This window comes from Pelophylax lessonae (genome assembly GCF_965119305.1).
Source record: "Pelophylax lessonae genome assembly, chromosome: 3".
NCBI classification, from domain to species: Eukaryota; Metazoa; Chordata; class Amphibia; order Anura; family Ranidae; genus Pelophylax; species Pelophylax lessonae.
The window spans coordinates 195,252,703-195,272,473 of NC_138770.1; the positions used below are offsets into that span (position 1 = coordinate 195,252,703).

General features: G+C 45.1%; 1 protein-coding gene across 4 annotated transcripts in view; it reads left to right on the forward strand.

The window, feature by feature from the left end:
- Positions 1–19,771, forward strand: part of YEATS2 (YEATS domain containing 2) — a 198,148-nt gene that overhangs the window by 65,624 nt on the left and 112,753 nt on the right. For all 4 annotated transcript variants that reach the window (XM_082252197.1, XM_082252199.1, XM_082252196.1 and 1 more), the window contains exons 11-12: positions 10,936–11,160; positions 16,710–16,807. In XM_082252197.1, the coding sequence (XP_082108323.1) occupies positions 10,936–11,160; positions 16,710–16,807 (323 nt within the window). The remainder of the gene's footprint in view (positions 1–10,935; positions 11,161–16,709; positions 16,808–19,771) is intronic.

Genomic DNA, 19,771 nt, shown 5'->3' on the forward strand with positions numbered 1-19,771 from the left:
CACTCCTCTTTCTAGGGGGGATTGGAGGGGATTGATCCCCGTGGACAGGGTCTAGGGTGTTATTTTAATTTACTTTCTTTTATATATTTTTCCTGGGGTTTTTTTTTTTTTTTTTTCTCCCCTTTATAATTGGATTACTTTTGGTTGATATAAACCTTTTTGAGGAGGGTGGAGGAAAATGGAAACATTACGAATACTGACGTTAAATGTGAAAGGACTTAACACACCAGAAAAGAGGAAAATTTTGCTAAACGACCTAAAAAGATCTAAGGTAGATATAGCCCTCATCCAAGAGACACATTTTCGAGATGACAAATTACCAATACTAAAAAATAGATTCTATCCGATATCCTATCACGCAACAAATAAAGAGTCTATCGATCATTATAGCTCAAAATGTCCCATGGAAGTTTGAACAGATGTCTAAAGACCCTAATGGAAGATCATTATTCCTGAAGGGAACTATAGGAAATGTCAAGGCCACACTAGCATCCCTATATGCACCTAATAGTCTACAAGACGAATTCATTGAGAGTAAAATTAGGGAACTTTCAGAATATAAAGAAGGACATTTAATAATAGGAGGTGACTTTAATATTTCTTTGATCCCCTCAGAGGATACATCAATAGGATACTCATCTACACCAGCGAGAATCAGGAAAAAAATATCAAAAGCTCTCTTGGAAAGCACAATTGAAAGACGCATGGCGTATAATGCACCCGGAGGAACGTGATTACACGTTCTATTCACCAGTTTACCAACAGTATTCGAGGATAGACTACTTTTTTGTCCCACACAACCAACTACATGCAATCAATAATATACAGATTGGCACAATTACGTGGTCAGACCATGCTCCAATTACTATGGAGTATGAATTAAGAAAAGAGCAAGGAGGTAGACACCAAACATGGAGGCTTAATGAAAGCCTGTTACAAGATGAAATGGCCAAAATGGACATTAAAAATGAGCTAGAAGAATTCTTTCAGAACAATAAGATAACAGACACAGACCCATGCATTATATGGGAGGCACATAAAGCTGTAATAAGGGGTATTTGGTTAAAAATGGTTCAAGAATAAAAAAAAATCGAACGACAAAATTGGAAACTTTATTTACAGAATTGCAGAAACTAGAAGCGATACACAAGCACAATAACTCACCAATGACGGAAAACAATATGATGAAAGTCAGAGGGGAAATCAATGAGATACTATTTTATAAAGCAAGATCAGCACTGCAGATTAGTCGGAAAAAAGCTTATGAAATGGGGGATAAATGTGGGAGATCACTGGCAAACGCTTTGAGAGAACAAACACTAAATACATACATTCCACAAATAAGAAAGAGAAATGGTCAGATGGCAGTTTTAACAAAACAAATAGCTGAGGAATTTAAAATATATTACTCATCTTTATACAATCTGCAACCTCGAAGCCCGAAACCATCTCAAATAGAGGAATACTTGGCGACATCTTTGATGCCTCAATTAGAGGAATATGAAAGAGAAGACCTGGGCTCCGAGATTACAGAAGAAGAATTGGAAGCAGCAATTTCCAATCTTAAAGTGGGGAAAGCACCAGGTCCAGATGGATATACTATCCAATATTACAAAACATTTTTTCCACAATTAAAGAAATTTATGGTGGAAATGTTTAACGCATGGGGCAAGGGTAAGAAAATACTGAGAGAAACACTCCATGCCCATATAACGATATTACTTAAGGAAGATAAAGATCCAACATAATGCGCCAGCTACAGACCCATATCTTTATTAAATACAGATTTGAAAATATTCACAAAAATCATAGCTACTAGAATCCAAAAATATATAGTAAAACTAGTAAACTTAGATCAAGTAGGATTTACACCACTGAGAGAGGCACGTGACAATACGATAAAAGTATTAAACTTATTATATGTAGCGCAGCAAAAACAGTTAAAAAGCATATTTTTAAGTACAGACGCTGAAAAAGCTTTTGATAGTGAGCTGGAAGTTCATGATGGCAGTATTGAGATATGTGGGCATGAACGAAACAGTACTGAATTGGATCTCACAGATCTATTCAAACCCATCGGCGAAGGTGAGAGTGAACAGCACCTTGTCGGAAGACATATGGATTCATAATGGAACTAGGCAGGGATGTCCCCTCTCACCCCTGCTATTTACTTTGACGTTGGAACCCTTCCTTTGTAAAATAAGAATAAATTCAGACATCACAGGAATTAGAATCGGTCAACACCAACATAAGATATCTGCCTTCGCAGACGACATGCTGTTCACTCTCACCAACCCAATTATTTCACTCCCTAATCTTTTAAGAGAGTTTGAGGAATATGGAGAAATATCCAACCTTAAAATAAATGTAAACAAATCAGTAGCGATGGGAGTAGGGATAGAACAAAAATTGCTGCAACAATTAAAACAAAATTTTAGTCTGAAATGGACAAATAGAGCAATCAAATATCTAGGCTTGCAAATCACACCGGAGTTCTCCCAGTTGTATGATGCAAACTTCCCTATGTTGCTGAAATCTATTCGAACCCTGCTTCAGAAATGGGGAAAGGGAATGTTCTCATGGATGGCCAGGTGCAATATCATAAAAATGTCTATCCTATCAAAATGCTTATATCTCCTCCAAACTTTACCGATATATATACCACAGAAATTCTTTAAACAAATGGACACTATATGGAAGGAATTTATATGGGCAGCCAAGCATCCAAGATTGAGCAAGAGAATTATGACTTTACGAAAAGGAGGGCTGTCTGTCCCTGATATGAGGAGGTACTACCAAACCATACATTTAGGTAGATTTATGGATTGGTGTAGACACAGGGAAATAAAGTTATGGCCAAACATGGAACAAACACAATTTGAAATCCCTTTGAAAAGAGCTCCGTTTTGTAGCCAGAGTTTGCCAAATATTATGAAATCACACCCACTTATAGGACACACAATTAAAATCTGTGCAAAAACATTTAAACAATATAAATTGATCAACAGAAACTCGGCATTAACACCGGTATTGGGTAACCCCAATTTCTCGCCAGGTTACAAGGACAAAAAATTCAAAGAATTAATCGAAAGGGGCATTTTCCAGGTGGACCATTTTTTAACACAAGAGGGCTGGATAAAAGAAAGGGAGTTGGTGGATCCCCAGGGGGAGTTTAGACTGGATCGCTGGAGAGCGATCCAGCTAGTGCATTTCCTCGGGTCTCTACCAAGGCCTAATCAAATAACTCTACCACATACAAAATTTGAGGAGATGATTGTACAAAAAGGGATAATAACACATTCCATAGCGAAAATATATGCGATGTTGAATAACCAGAGGGAAAATCAATATTTGACATATATGACAGAATGGGAGAGGGAACTGAATAGTACCTTCTCAGAAATAGAAAGAAGGCAAATATTTCAGATGACCTTTTCGACATCCATCAGTACAAAAATACAGGAGGTAAACTACAAAATATTATCAAGATGGTACCAAACCCTGGTAAAATTGAATAAAATGTCATTAACAAATACGGATGAGTGTTGGAGATGTGGAGAAGGAAGGGGGACAATGCTACATATATTCTGGTCGTGCTCCAGATTGGAAAAATTCTGGAAAAAGGTGCATGAAATAATACAATCCTTAACAGATTACCCAGTGATAAAGGAACCAGCCTTATTCCTTCTCCACAAATCCGACATCCCAAGAAATCAATATAAAAATTCATTAATCCCTTTCTTACTCAACGCAGCGAAAATGTGCATTCCATTAAAATGGAAAAACGAGATACCCCCAGACATCAATATGTGGATAAACAAAGTGGAAGAGGTAAATACATTTGAAAATCTTATACTAAATGCTAATCATAAAATGGGAAAATATCATTCAATATGGGATAGATGGAACTTATTTTTCATGTCAAGAAGATAAGAATAAAGATGAGTAGCTATAGTAGATGATAGAAGAAGGTACATATTAATGAGACCTTTGCAATATATAAATTAATAACGTCCGTTTCTACCACCCTTCTCAAATACTTATTTCTCTTACGTCCTCCGACAGTCGCCGCCTCTTCATATTCGTCACATATGGGGTATTAGACTTTTCTCCGAAGGAGTAGCTAGGCAACAGAATATGTTAACATTAAAGCTTTTAACATATCCCACCCTCAAGGGGTGGTCCCCTCAGTCAATACCCTCCTACTTCCTGCAACCATATCTCAGTTTTAATGTCTAGCTTGTCAGGAGTGGCTGGCTTTCTCTGTGCTGGGGCTTTCTGCCCCAGACTCTTTCTTCTTTTTGAAATTTTGTTTGAGTTTTCTCTCTACCTTTACTTAGCTGTTATTTTTGTCAGCGTTAGTTAGTTCTTCTGATGAAGAGGATCATGCGGGCTGGGTCTCGGGCTGATCCCCCTGGTCGCAGGTCGTGGGTCAGTGGCTTCCCAGCCTGCCATCGAGCGTTCAGCCAGGTAACGCTCCTGGCACAGTGAACGACCCATCCCTGTTCGGTGCAGGGATGATTGGTGAGGTGGCTACCTCACTGGACGCTGTGCGGTTTCTTAACCCCCATTTTGTGCGTCTTGAATGCGACTCTCCCTGCCTCATGTGCAGCGGCTTGTTCGCCTGTGCGGGTCCCCCACGCCATGTGAGGTAAGTGTATTTATGTGGGGACCTGTCTGTCTGGGGGGGTGTCAGTCTGGGACTGTGTAACCTGCCTCTATTCACACTGCTTGTCTCCCTATCTCTCGGCTGCATGCTGTGGGCTGCAGGGGGGGGGGGGGGAGCTGTGTGACACTGTGTGTGTCAGCCTGGTCAGTGTGTGAAGCTGTGTGCTGTGGGGCATGTTTTTTTTTGGCATGTTTGGGCATATACAGCGATCGCTGCGGCGATCTGACATGTATTCTTATACAGGGATGTCATGTGTGCAATACTGCACTGTGGAGCGGCGGTTTTGGCGCCAAACGGCGCCATTTTGCCTACACTCGCTCCGGCCGCATGTTTTACATGCATGGCGGCCATTTTCTTGTAGCTTCCATAGGCTTTCATAGAGCGCCCTGGCAGCATCACTTCCTCTTTCCAGGAACACTGATCGAGGCAGCAGCAGCGGCGAGGGTCTCCTCAGGTTTTATCCTTCTGTTCTTGCTATCCATTGCCTGTGTTCAGTTTGCATATTCCCTGTGGGGGTCTCATTGTGCTTGAGTGTGGTGCGGTGGGCTGCGCTTGCCGCGCTTGCTTAAAGGGGCAGTTAACCCTTTATTGTCCGGCATTACAGGGGCAATGGATTCTCAGGAGGGCAAATTTCCTACCGCCTTGGTGGAAAGCCAGGGGACCGCTGTTTCCCCCCCAGGGGGGGATTTAGCCACTATTGTGGCTGGCCTTGCTGCTCAGGTACAGATGCTGGTGGCTGCTCAATCTACTAAAAGGCCCAGAGTTGCTCTTTCCTCTGATTCTGAGGGTGAAGGTGATGGGGCTGTTATGGCGGGGGCCTCCTTATCGGGGTCCCGCTCCTCCCTAGATCTAGTGGGGTCCGAGGTGGAGGCTGAAGTTGAGGGGGTTGATAATTCTTCCCGTGGCTCGCCTGAAGAGCTTGCAATCATGGATGAGTTGATTGCTTCCATAAAGCAAACGCTGCGTTTGCAGGATGAAGTGTGTCCCCCCGCCGCCTTGGCGGCTTATGGGACGCAGAGAAAACGCAGGACGCCGCAGGTTTTTCCCTGCAATGATGATTTTCAGCGCGCTGTTAAGGAACAATGGCGCAATCTGCGCAAACCTTTTGCTGTACCAAGTAGATTCTAGCTGCGTTATCCTTTCTCGCCTTCCACTGATGAAAGGTGGTGTGTGCCTCCCCCAGTGGATCACACAATTGCGGTTTTAAACAAAGCCACTGCGATTCCTGCAGAGGATTCCCCAGTGTTCCGTGATGCCACGGATAGGAGATTGGAGTCTCTTGCCCGTCATACTTATTCTTTTACGGGTTCTATGCTTAAGGCTCTGTTTGCTTCTCTCATGGCGGCCCAGGCGATCGCAAGTTGGACGCAGATGCTTAGGCGCGTCCTAGTGGCCGATTCGGCCTCGCCGGCGACCCTGGATATGGTGGATCAAATCCACCAAGGTGTCATGTATCTGTGTGATGCGGACCTGGACCTGGTTCCGTTGGCTGCACGTGTGCACAGCGTGGCGGTGTTGTCTCGCCGCCTGGTTTGGTTAAAATGTTGGTCGGTGGACCAGTCCTCACGTAAGACCTTAGCCAATCTACCTTATGATGGGTCTCGCCTTTTTGGGGAGTCCTTGGATGTGTTGATCAAGGGGATCACCGGGGGTAAGAGCACTCTCTTGCCCCATTTCCCCAAGGCTAAGGGGGCTTCTGGGAAGAAGCATGCAAATTTTCGGCCCCCTCAGGGGTCCTTTCGTGCCTTTCGGCCGCACTACAAGGGCAAGCCGTTCAAAGGTCAAGGCTCTCAGAAGAAGCCCTGGTCTGGAAAACAGAAGTCCGGTCAATCCGGATCTGCAGCCCATAACAGTTCGGCCTGAAGGGGCGCCCTCACCCAGTTTTGGGGTGGGAGGACGCTTGCTCGGTTTTCTTCAGCCCTGGTTGGCCCGTGTGCGGGACAGATGGGTTCAGGAGATCGTTCGATCTGGTTACAAGATCGAGTTTCTCTCTCGGCCGGAGAGCAGATTTTTTCCCTCAAATCTTCAACTGTCTCCAGAGCGTTTGCGGGACCTGCACCTGGAGGTGCGGGACCTGAGGGCTCAGGGAGTGGTAGTTCCGGTGCCTCATCGGGACAGATTTCGGGGGTTTTATTCCAATCTGTTCACCGTGCCCAGAAAGGAGGGCAAGGTTCGTCCAATTCTGGACTTGAAGGCTCTGAACCGCTCTGTGCGGGTTCGCAAGTTCCGCATGGAATCCCTGCAGTCGGTGGTGGCTGCCCTGGTTCCGGGGGAATTCATGGCCTCCATCGATTTGAAGGATGCGTATCTTCACATCCCCATTTTCGAGGGTCACCAGAGGTTCCTTCGATTTGCCATTGCGGAGGATCACTACCAGTTCGTGGCGTTGCCTTTTGGTCTCGCCTCGGCTCCGCGGGTCTTCACCAAGGTGCTTGCACCGGTTCTGGCATTATTGAGGGCCCAGGGCATTTCTGTCCTGGGGTATCTGGACGACATTCTGGTTCGGTCTGCGACCAGCCAGGGTCTGGAGAAGGACCTGTCTGTCACGATGCAAACTCTGCAGGAGTTTGGTTGGACGATAAATTTTCCAAAGTCGACGCTGAGTCCGTCGGTTCGTCTTCCCTACCTGGGAATGATTCTGGACTCGGTGCAGGCGAAGGTCTTCCTGCCGGAAGACAAACTCAGAACTCTTCAGGAGGAAGTCAGGTCCCTCAGGGACGTTCCCCACTCGTCTCTGCGGACGTGCATGAGATGTCTGGGATTGATGGTCTCGGCCTTCGAGGCGATTCCCTTCGCCCAGTTTCACACGCGGGGTCTCCAAGCGGAGATCCTGTCCAGGTGGGACGGGCGACCTCAATCTCTGGATCTTCAAATCTCGTTGAGTCATCGCACCAGAAGAGACCTTCTGTGTTGGCTCCAGTCCCCGATGGTGTCCGGGGGCAAGTCGTTTCGTCCTGTCTCGTGGACGGTGATCACCACGGATGCCAGCCTGTCGGGCTGGGGTGGTGTTCTGGGCGTTCTGTCCGCCCAGGGAACTTGGTCGGAGGGGGAGTCTTCCCTTCCCATCAACATTCTGGAATTGCGTGCGATAAATCTCTGTCTTCATCGCTGGACGGACCGGCTGCAGGGCTGCCCGGTTCGGGTGCAGACGGACAATGCCACGGCGGTGGCCTACATCAACCACCAAGGGGGCACCAGGAGTGCCCGAGCGGCTCGAGAAGTGGCCGACATTCTGTCCTGGGCCGAGACTCATGTCCCGGCGATAACGGCGGTTCACATTCCGGGGGTGGAGAACTGGCAGGCGGACTATCTGAGTCGCCAGACCCTGGATCAGGGGGAATGGTCTCTCCACCCGGCTGTCTTCCAGATGTTGTGCGCGAAGTGGGGTCTTCCAGATGTGGACCTGTTCGCGTCTCGTCTCAACAACAAGGTGAGAAGGTTCGTGGCAAGGACGCGCGATCCTCGGGCAGACGCGTCGGACGCGTTAGTAGCCCCGTGGCATCAGTACAGGCTGATGTACGCGTTTCCACCGATTCAGTTGCTGTCCAGGTTCCTTCGCAGGTTGCACTCGGAACGCAGCACGGTGATTCTTGTGGCACCGGACTGGCCTCGCCGGTCCTGGTACGCAGACCTCGTGAATCTGGCGGTCGACGCCCCGTGGCGTCTGCCTCTTCGAGACGATCTCCTGTCTCAAGGACCGATATACCATCCTGCTTTACAGTCTCTGGCTTTGACGGCCTGGCTGTTGAGACCGAGGTCCTGAAGGAGAAGGGCCTCTCTCCAGAGGTCGTTCATACCTTGATCAACGCGAGGAAGTCTTCCTCGGGGAAAGTTTATTACCGTACTTGGAAGGCCTATTTTGCCTGGTGTGAGTCCAGGGGGTTTTCACCCCACACGTACTCGGTTTCCCGAGTGCTGTCCTTCCTTCAAACGGGTGTCGATCAGCGTTTGTCGCTGGCTACGATAAAGGGTCAGGTGTCTGCGCTGGCCGTTCTGTTTCAACGTCCCGTGGCTTCCAACTCCTTGGTTGGCACCTTTGTTCAGGGTGTGCGGCATCTGGTTCCTCCTAGGAGGGATCCTTTGCCCCCTTGGGACTTGAATCTGTTCTGTCTGTGTTGCAACGTGCTCCTTTTGAACAGATCAGGGAGATCTCGTTCTCTATGTTGTCCAAGAAAGTCGCCCTTTTGGTGGCGATCACTTCGGCTCTCAAAGTGTCGGAGCTGGCAGCTTTGTCCTGCAAGTCTCCGTATCTGGTTGTTCATTTGGACAAGGTGGTCTTGCGACTTAATCCTTCTTTTCTTCCGAAACGGGTTTCGGAATTCCATCTTAATGAGGATATTGTCTTGCCTTGGCTGTGCGCGAAGCCTAAACATCCAAAGGAGGTGAGATTACATTCTCTGGATGTTGTTCGGGCGATAAGGGTTTACCTTAAATCGACTGAGTCCTTTCGAAAGACGGACTCCTTGTTTGTTCTTCCAGAGGGTCCTCGGAAGGGCATGGCGGCTTCGGCCTCTACCATCGCCAAATGGATCAGGCAGACCATTGAACAGGCCTATGCCTTGCAGGGGAAGGTTCCCCCTGTGCCTGTGAAGGCGCACTCTACTAGATCTCGGAGTACGTCTTGGGCCTGTCGTCATGGGGCTTCGGTAGCCCAGGTGTGTAAGGCGGCGACTTGGTCGACCGTACACACGTTCACAAAATTCTACAAAGTAGATGTTCAGGCATCGGCGGATGCTTCCTTTGGCCGCAAGGTTCTTAGTGCGGCAATTCCTTAGGGTCCCTTATGGGGACCTCTGGCTGTTGGGATAAGTTTTTTATCCCCTGGTTATTTGTGTTTTCCTGGGTTGTTGCTCCTGTTGAGCACTTGTTTTTTCCTGTTGCCCAGCTGGTTTCCTTCCTTTGGTAAGGTTCCTTTCTTTGATGCGGAGACTGCGTTGCCTTTTCGGCGCGGATGCGTTTCCCACCCCTCATGTTTGCACTGCTTTGGGACGTCCCCATATGTGACGAATATGAAGAGGCGGCGACTGTCGGAGGACGTAAGAGAAAACTGAATTTTTGTAAAATCTTACCTGTAAAATTCCTTTCTCTGAGTCCTCCGACAGTCGCCGCCCCCGCCCCTCTTTTGGGGTTTGGTTGTATACTCTACTGCTATTCCACTAAAACTGAGATATGGTTGCAGGAAGTAGGAGGGTATTGACTGAGGGGACCACCCCTTGAGGGTGGGATATGTTAAAAGCTTTAATGTTAACATATTCTGTTGCCTAGCTACTCCTTCGGAGCAAAGTCTAATACCCCATATGTGACGAATATGAAGAGGCGGCGACTGTCGGAGGACTCAGAGAAAGGAATTTTACAGGTAAGATTTTACAAAAATTCCGTTTTTTTCTTTCAAACCCAATTTTCTCCTTTTTTTTTTTTTTTTTTTTATCGTACAATAATCAGTAGGACCATGAATAGATTAGAGCTCTAGGGAATCCTGGAGGAGGATTTATACCCAAGAGAGAAAAATTTATTGAAATTATGAATATATGTTCCTACTGGATTCTTATTATAGTATAATTTAGATATGAAAGGATATGTTCAAGTGCGATGTTTAATTTTGTATATGCTTTTTCTTTTTTTTTTTTCTTTCTTTTCCTTTGTTGAACTTTGTATGAAAAAATGTTAAATAAACAGAAAATTTAGTAAAAAAAAGAAATTATTTCTGAAGCCTCATTTAGGGAGTCATGTCAGCCATCTTTTCAGATAATTTCTATCTCCTTCAAACCCTGGTGCCGAACCAGGGGTCTATGGGCCACACGCAGCTCTTTGGTACTTGTGCGACCCTTTCAAGATTCAGTTAGTGGGAACGTTGGTTTACAATGGTGCTGTAATGACAGTGTCCAATTCCTAGTCCCTGGTCTTTGGCTGTCTCCTGTGGAGAAGTCTTCAGTCACCATTGGCACGAACATGTTGGCAGTCTCTGACCATTGGCTCTAGCATGTCTCTGACAGTCTTCTGTAACATTATAAATACTGAATATTATGTGCAGTCCTTTGGTGTTTCAGGGCCCATAGTTGAGGCTCATATATCTCATAATTTGAGTGTTGATTTATTGTAGACACTTTATTTGTCCAACCTGTCCACTACAAGTGTTGCATATGCAGCAAGATTTAGGTATTTAAGTATTTTGTAATTATTTTGCAAGTTTGAAATTTGAGGATTCATTTTGTATGAATGTGACATTTTATTATTAATGGCACACATCTTTTTTTCATTAAAACAAGGTTTTAGCATGACTTCAGAGCCCACATTGTACACTCAGACCTCAGCACTTGAGCGCACACCAACAAAAATGACTCAGAGGTTTACTATTGGAGCTCATGGCAGCACTGCTTTCCAGCCCATCACTGCCAGCTGCAAGATTGTCCCTCAAGGACAGGCAACAAGCTTGGCTGAGTCCCCTGGGAAATCTTTTCAGCCAATCACAATGAGCTGCAAAATTGTGTCTGGTATGGTCTCTTTCCAAATTTTGTTTGTTGCATCATCAGCTATAGTGAAAGATATTTTAACAGCTTAGGTGCACACACCAGTCACATTGTGCCTGCCTGTATCTTAACACTCCTGTGCTGCTTAACCTGACCTCTGGCAACATGTGGGAATAGCTGCACTATGCATGCATTTGTTCTCTTTTTGGTTGTCAGTACTCATGGATGCTCAGCCAAAACGCACCTTGGACTCTTCAACATTGTGCCCATTACTATTGACTCAGATGAGCCATAATCCACATGCTCAATTCACAGAGCTGTCTTTTTTTTTTTTTGCACTTATCTTCTTGTTATTGTGCCTTACATTGGCCAGTTGTTCAATTCACAAAGGTATATATCATTTGTTTTCCCTGCTCTAAAAGAAGCAGTGTTATTGTACTACAACAATTACTCCTGTTCCAACCCTGTCAGGGTTATTTTAACAGCCATTGAATTGATGTAAAAAGCACAGGAAATCTCACCTTCACATAACACTAGCTTCAGGCTGGGAGAAGTGTGATTTTTAATAGTTGTCTATTGAGGAAAGCAGAAAAAGGAACTGATTATTAGGCTCTGTAGCAGATTCCTTTTACATACTGCCCCCATCATTCTAAGCACAGGACTGTTCTGTCACAGGGAGGTCAGTATGACCGGCTCATAAGAATGAGTGGTTTCAATTTACAGCTTTTCTTAAATGGCTTTAATTGATTGCTGATTTTTCCTTTGGTGCATCATCTTGCTTAAACTGCTGTTTGCGATTAAAATTCAAAACTGTTTGTGCTCCCTCTTGTTAATGTTACTGTAGCAATCCTACCTTTTTTTTTTTTCCTCCTGCTTTATGTGCTGTTGAACAGTGTCCTATCCACTGAACAATTTTGTTAGTATTTTGGTAGTCTCCATAGCCAGTGTTAAAGCTATTGCTTCCTGTTTATTGCTTCTGTGCTAGATCTATTTATAAAAGTTGCTATAAATGTAAATTATATAACCCCAATTCCAAAAAAGTTGGGACGCTGTGTAAAATCTACATAAAACAGAATGCAATGATTTTCAAATCTCATAAACCCATATTTTATTCACAATAGATAACATATCAAATGTTTATATTGGAAAAAAGAAAATGGACCATTTGAAGAAAAGAAAAGATAATTTTGAAACATCTCAAAGTTGGGACAGGGCCATTTTTACCACAGTGTAGCATCCCCCTTTTATTTTAAGACTGCAAAAACATCTGGGAACTGAGGAGACCAGTTGCTGGAGTTTGGGAAAGGAGTGTTGTTCCAGGGTCTTTATCATATTTTTAATTTCAAGATGTGCCAAATATTTTCAATTGGTGAAAAGTCTTGACTGCAGGCAGGCCAGTTAAGCACCCAGACTCTTCTACTACGAAGCCATGCAGTTGTCATAAATGCAGTATACGGTTTAACATTGTCCTGCTGAAATATGCAAGGCCATCCCTGACAAAGATGTCATCTAGGTAGGAGCATATGCTGTTCAAAAACCTAGATATATCTTTCAGCATTGATGGCGACTTTCAAAGATGTGCAAGATGCCCATTCCATACACACTAATGCACCCCCATATTGAACTGAGAACTGATAAGCCGTAGGGTCCCTATCCTTTTTAGTCTGGAAGTCGTGGTGCCCATGATTGCCAAAAAGAAATTTCCAATTTCGATTCATCTGACCACAGAACAGTTTTCCACTTTGCAAAAAAACATTTTAAAAAGGTTTAGGCCCAGAGAATACACTGAAATTCTTCTGCTCATGTTCGGATATGGCTTCTTCTTTGCATCACAGCGAACTGTGATCAGACAGTGATTTTTGTAGGTATTCCTGAGCCCGTGTAGTATGTCCATCACAGAATCATGCCTGTTTTTAATGCAGTGCTGTCTGAGGGTCCGAATGTCACAAGCCTCCAATACTATATTTGGGCCTTGTCCATTGAGCACAGAGATTTCTCCAGATTCTCATAATCTTTTGATGACATTGTGTACTGTAGATGATGACATATTTTTAAAGTCTTTGCAGTTTTAGACACAGCTCTTCACAGACGAGTGAACCTCTGCCCATGTTTACTTCTGAGACACTTCAACTCTCTAAGCTCTTTTTTACCCAATCAATACCAATGTTACTGACCTGTTGCCAATTCACCTAATTAGTTGCAAAATGTTCTTCCAGCTCTTCATTGTTAGTACCACTTAGACAGGCCATACACTGTGTTAATGTCTGTCTTTCCTGCCACCAGAAAATACATTTGCATGATTCCCCCATCAAAACAGACAGTGCTGATAGGGCTGCCTCATGCAGAGGCATTGTATTCTCCTGGCCTGGGGGGGGAGGGGGATGTGGGGGAAAGTGTACCCACTAGGAAAAGACAGTGATTACTGCTACCAGCTATACCAGCTGCTTGCGATAGTTGCAAGTAAAATCTGGCATGCTGGTTGTACCTAAGTTGGTCGATCGATCAACTTGGTACATTCAGCCTGCCCATACATGGTTCAAAATTCGGCCGCTTCCTGCTGAACCACCCAAGATTCGAACCGTCTGGTCGGCCTTACTTTTTCAGCTTTGAGTGCTTTTACACTGCTCCATTGGGGAAAAAAATGCTTTAAAAACCCCATGTGTTTTTCATGTGTTTTATGAGGCATTTTCTGGCTGGAATGCACCTGTGAAACATGGACATGTGGTTGAAAAAATGCTCCAAAAACGCAACCACGGTGCATTTTTCATTTCAGTGGGGAGCTGCGTTTTTCGTCTGGTTTTGAAAAGCCCACCAAAGTTGCAGGATGCAGGACTTTTCAAAACTCACTGGACCACATCTGCTGACCAGTGGCGTGAATAGTCCCATTGGATTTATGTTTCAATGTTTTTTATTAGATTTTTTGTAAGAAAAAGATATAACAGCGCACTAGGAGCCAACATGGCTCAATCATTGTCTTTGAGGGCATTAAATATCACATAATACACAAAATACAATGGTGCCAATTCAGAAAATTACAATATCAAAAATGAGAAACCAATAAATCAGTAACAGGAACAGTAAGCTCAGGTTGGGCATCCAGCTAATGGAGCAAAAAACATAGAGTCATAGAGACAGTGCCCCCTCCATTGCATGCTGAAGGGCTGGAGGTCTGGGCCTGACCCCCCCCGGCGCCCCTACGGGAACATACTGCGCCCTTGGGAGAGGACGGCCCCCAACCCCCATACCAGGCCCTCTACCAGTGGGGGGCGTAGCCTGTCATCCGTGCACTGTCAGATAGTACCAGAGAAAAAGCAAGAAAAGAAGGAATAGGGGGAAAAGGGAAAGACAGAGAAGAAAGGAGACAACAGCAGAGGAGGGTGGCAGGAGTGGGAAGATGGGAAAGAGGAAAGAAACATCAGCGGTCAGTGGAAAAATAGAGGGTCGACACCCAGATCCCGTTCACTCCCTAAGGGGGAGATTTCCCCAACATCTCGTCCAAGGCTACCCATGCTCCCAACCGCCCCTATGAGGGGCTCGCCAGGTACCTTATCCAGGGGTCCCATGTTTTGTCAAACATACGCATCCTGTCATTCAACAACGCCACCATCCGTTCGTTTATCATGATCCAGGTCAGTTTGGCTTTTAAAAGCTCGAAAGGCACTACTGGGGTTCGCCATGAACGGGCTATTGCTATTTTGGCGGACGTGAACACGAAGGCGATAAGGCGCTTGGCGGGTTTAGTAGCCCCCTCCACCGGTTTACCCAAAAGGGCATTTTGGGGATCCTTTATCAAGTTGACTTGGGTCAAGGAGTAAACAAAATTATAGACCCGGATCCAAAACCGTCGGACTTTTGGACAAGTCCACCACGTGTGGAGCACCGTGCCCGCCTGTCCGCATCCCCGAAAACAGTTGGGGGATGCGGTGCTCACCGCCGCCGCCAGCCTGACCGGAACCATGTACCAACCCCATTGGATTTAAAAGAAAATTTTTATTTATATCCGTGTGAAAGGGCCCCTTATTTCTCTTAAAGTAGTACATTTTTTTTCAGTTTAAACTTTTGAAACAACAGGGCCAACAGAACACAGTACTCATCTAAGGAAGCAGAGGCGACCTCGTCATTGGTGGAGTTCACTGCAGGTAAGTCAGCCACGGGCCTCAAGATGCTCCAACCAGGTGATCAGTGCTTCAGCATCCTCAAAAAAAATGAACGTGGTCTTCCCCTTCTACACGTAATCTTGCGGGGTACATCATGGCGTACTTGAGATGTTTGATCCGGAGTCTTCGTTTGGCCTCAGTGAAGCTCTTGCGCCTCCGTTGGACGTCAGCTGAGAAATCCGGGAAAATAGCTACTCTGCTATTACCCATGGGAATATTACCCTTCTCTCTCGCCAGTCGCAAGATGGCGTCACGGTCCTGAAAGTTCAGAAATTTTGCAATAAATGTTCTTGGGGACGCTCCCTGGGGTGGCGGGCGGCCCGATAACCTATGGGCCCTCTCTACCACAAATGTAGGAGAGATGGACTCCCTGCCATAGGTGCGGATTAGTAGCTGCTCAAGGTAGGTATTGGGGTCCGAGTCCTCAGAGCCCTTGGGGAGACCAATGAATCTCAGGTTGCAGTGTCGCAGGCGATTCTCCATGTCGTCCTCTTTCTGCAGGATAAGTGTGACCTGTTGCTGCATCCTCTCTGTAGAATGCTGCAGGGGTGGCAGGGAGTCCTCCACGCCACCTATACTACGTTCTGCCTCCGTGACCCTCTCTCGCAATTGCTTCATGTCCTGGCGTATGAGTGAAATGTCCACCTTCACCTCGTCTATTTTTGAGGTTAGGGTGGCCTGACATGTAGAGATAGCCTCAAGCACTGCCGCCATATCTGCTCCCGCTGCAGCGCCTGATTATGTGACTGGGTCGGGGCCATCTTGGATAGAGGCCTTTCCAGCCTGGCGGCGGAATTTTTCCAGTTTTGCGGCTGCTTCGGGGGATTTTTTCGGCGGTGACATGGCCGGCGGGTGCCTGCAGTGTCCCGGTGAAAGTCAGGGTGCGTTCTGGCGCTGTGGGGGTTCAGGATGGGAAGTGAAGGATGTGTATCCGACGGAGCTCCAGCTACTCACGTCTTACTGCATGTCGCGCCAGGCCACGCCCCCTTCAGTTTAAACTTTTGATATGTTTTTGGTTGTGAATAAAATATGGGTTTATGAGATTTGCAAATAATTGCATTCTGTTTTAATTTCAATTTTACACAGCGTCCCAACTTTTTTGGAATTGGGGTTGTAGTAAAATCCTCTTGTAGATCAATGCTAAATTCAACAACTTGAGTTGTTTTATGTAAATTAGATATTGTGGATGAAAGACTGAAGCAATTGTCTGAACTTTGTATGGGTGTTGTAGCCTGATCTGTCTGTCTTGTGTACCAGTTGTGTGTTGGGATTAAGGTAGTCTGTGTTTTAAATAAAATATTGTGCTGTATGTTTCTGTGTCTTTGCTTATAGAATGAAGACTTCTTATTTTTTTTAAGTAGAAACATTTCACCGAAGTAGTTGACTTTTATTAAGATTTTTATTTTAAATTTTAAGGTAGTCCAACAAGCAAGCATTCCAGTATTTCACAGGCTGGAACCCGTTCTCCACTGCCAAAAATTCATGGGAGCAGTTTTCTTAATCAGAATATCAAGGTAAAAGTTTATATGCATATTATTATCTTTTTATTTTCTGAAAAAAAAGCAGTTGAATGCATCATACATGTGTAAATAACACATTTATTAATCACTTCAATACCAGACACTTTTACTCCCTTTCTGTCCAGGCCAATTTCCAGCTTTCAGTGCTGTCACACACTGACAATTACTACATTTTTATAATTTTTTTGAGACAGAGCTTTCTTTTGGTGGTATTTATTCAACACTGGATTTTTTTATTTATTTTTTTGTTAAATGAAAAAAGACAGAATTTTGAGGGGGGGGGGGGGATTTTTACATAGTTACATAGTAGGTGAGGTTGAATAAAGACAATAGTCCATCCAGTTCAACCTGTGTAGGTGTGTGTGGCTGTAATCATCTCACATACCCCTGAATGATTCCTGATTCATGATTCTTGATTCCTGTTAAAAATTTTGCAAATAATTTAATCTTTCTTTATAAATTTAGGCCAAAATGTATACTGCTACATTTCTTTGGTTAAAGAAAAAACCCAAGTCCGCATATATTATTTAGTCTGTAGGAAAGTTATAGCGTCAACAAACTATGGTATATCTACAGTATTTGAAAATTGGTCAATCCTGATGCACCGACGGCCTATCTAATTTCTTGAGGCCTTAAAATGCCAGGACAGTACAAATATCCCACAAATGACCTCTTTTTGGAAAGTAGACAATCCAAAGCATTGAGTAAGAGGTATGGCAAGTTTGTTTGTTTTATGTTTTTGAAGCTTACATTTTTTGGAAAATGTTTTTCTGTAGTTTTTTTCTAAAATTTTTATTTTTTTTTGTGGGGTGACAGCACTGCAGCACAGGCCCAATCCTGGGAGGACGTCATATGACATCCACCCAGGATGACAGCACTCCTGCTGGGCCGTCGTATTACTATCTGCTGGACTGGTAGCAGGTAAAGTCAGGTTAATATTTATACTGCATAGAGATATTTCATATGTTTATATTATAACTTATGTGTGTGTATATTACACATACACACACACAGGGCTTGACAAATTTGCTTAAAATCTAGAAGTCAGCAAAAAAAGTTAGGAGCCAGTTTTTTTTTTTTATTTTGCGCATGCCGAATGGCTGGCTTTTGTCGGACCAGATGCCTCACACAGGGGCCGAATGGCGGCCAGTTTTTAATGAACCGGCCGATGTTGCCCGGCATTCAATCTGTGTGTACTTGGCTTGATGGTATGATGGGCAGTGGCTCACTAGGGAAGCAAGTTGGAGGCGATAGAAGATCCAGTAACTCATTCCACCTTAGGCCCCTTTCACACGTGCACCTCCAGTAAGCAGAATCCGCTTGCTCAGCTGGGATTTCTCTGCTAATCCTAGCTGAACAGGTGGATGACGGGTCTTGTCTGCTCCGCTATGCAGAGCGAACATGGACACAGTCCTGCTCTCCTCTATGTGGCATGCTTGTCCATTTCAATCCAATGCCATCTGATTCAATCCATCGGACGGATGGAAAGTAGGATCACGGATGGCGATGGTTGTCATCGGACATCCGCCACTCCATAGATGAGACTGGAGGGTCCGATCAGGTCCGCCTGAAAAAATAACAGGCGGACCTGATCAGACAGCATGTGTGAAAGGGGCCTTTGGCTGTGTGGCATGACAGGGAGAGAATAAAAGTAATAAAAAAATGATTTTAATGGAACAACAAATAAATAAAAAAACTGTTTCCATGTTTGTGGGGTTGTAAATGAAACTGAGGCTGTTCCGACCAGCTGCCCCACACTCCCTTCCCACGCACTGGTAAGGACAGGACACCAGATCAAGCCCTCAACCTCTTCCCCTAAGCAGTGAGAACAGGCAGGGGAAACCCTCAGCGCCACCATTGACTGCTTGTTGCAGCCCCAGGCACCACAAGAGTGTGCCAGTTCCCCGATGGAAGCGTCTCCCTACAGCAGGTCACAAAGGCGTGGCCTCAATTATCTTAGTCCGCGCACCCGCGGGCCGCAGTGTAGCTCAGACGCCAGGCCCGCTAATTCTGGTCGCCAATGCGATCTGGCACCTGGGGTTTGTCGAGCCCTGTGTGTGAGTGTATGTGTGAGTGTGTGTGTGTGTGTGTGTGTGTGTATATGTATGTGTGTATATATGTGTGTGTGTGTGTGTGTATATAATATATATATATATATATATATATAATCACAGAAGTGAGTACATCCCTCACATTTTTGTAAATATTTTGTTATATCTTTTTTTGTGACAACACTGAAGAAATTACACTTTGCTACAATGTAAAGTAGTAAGCGCACAGCTTGTATAACAGTGTAAATTTGCTGTCCCCTCAAAATAACTCAACACACAGCCATCAATGTCTAAACCGCTGGCAACAAAATGAGTACACCCCAAAGTGAAAATGTCCAAATTGGGCCCAATTAGCCATTTCCCCTCCCTGGTGTCATGTGACTCGTTAGTGTTACAGGGTCTTAGGTGTGTTAAATTTGGTGCTATCACTCTCACTTTCTCACTTTCTCATACTGGTCACTGGAAGTTCAACATGGCACCTCAGGCAAAGAACTCTGAGGATCTAAAAAAAAAGAATTGTTGCTCTACATAAAGAAGGCCTAGGTTATAAGAAGATTGCCAAGACCCTGAAATTGAACTGCAGCACGATGGCCAAGACCATACAGCGGTTTAACAGGGAAGGTTGTACTCAGAACAGGCCTCGTCTTCGTTGACCAAGGGAGTTGAGTGCACATGCTCAGCGTCCTATCCACAGGTTGTCTTTGGGAAATAGACGTATGATTGCTGCCAGCATTGCCGCAGAGGTTGAAGGGGTGGGGGGTCAGCCTGTCAGTGCTCAGACCATACGCCGCACACTGCATCAAATTGGTCTGCATGGCTGTCTTCCCAGAAGGAAGCCTCTTCTAAATATGATGCAAAAGAAAGCCCGCAAACCGTTTGCTGAAGACAAGCAGACTAAGGACATGGA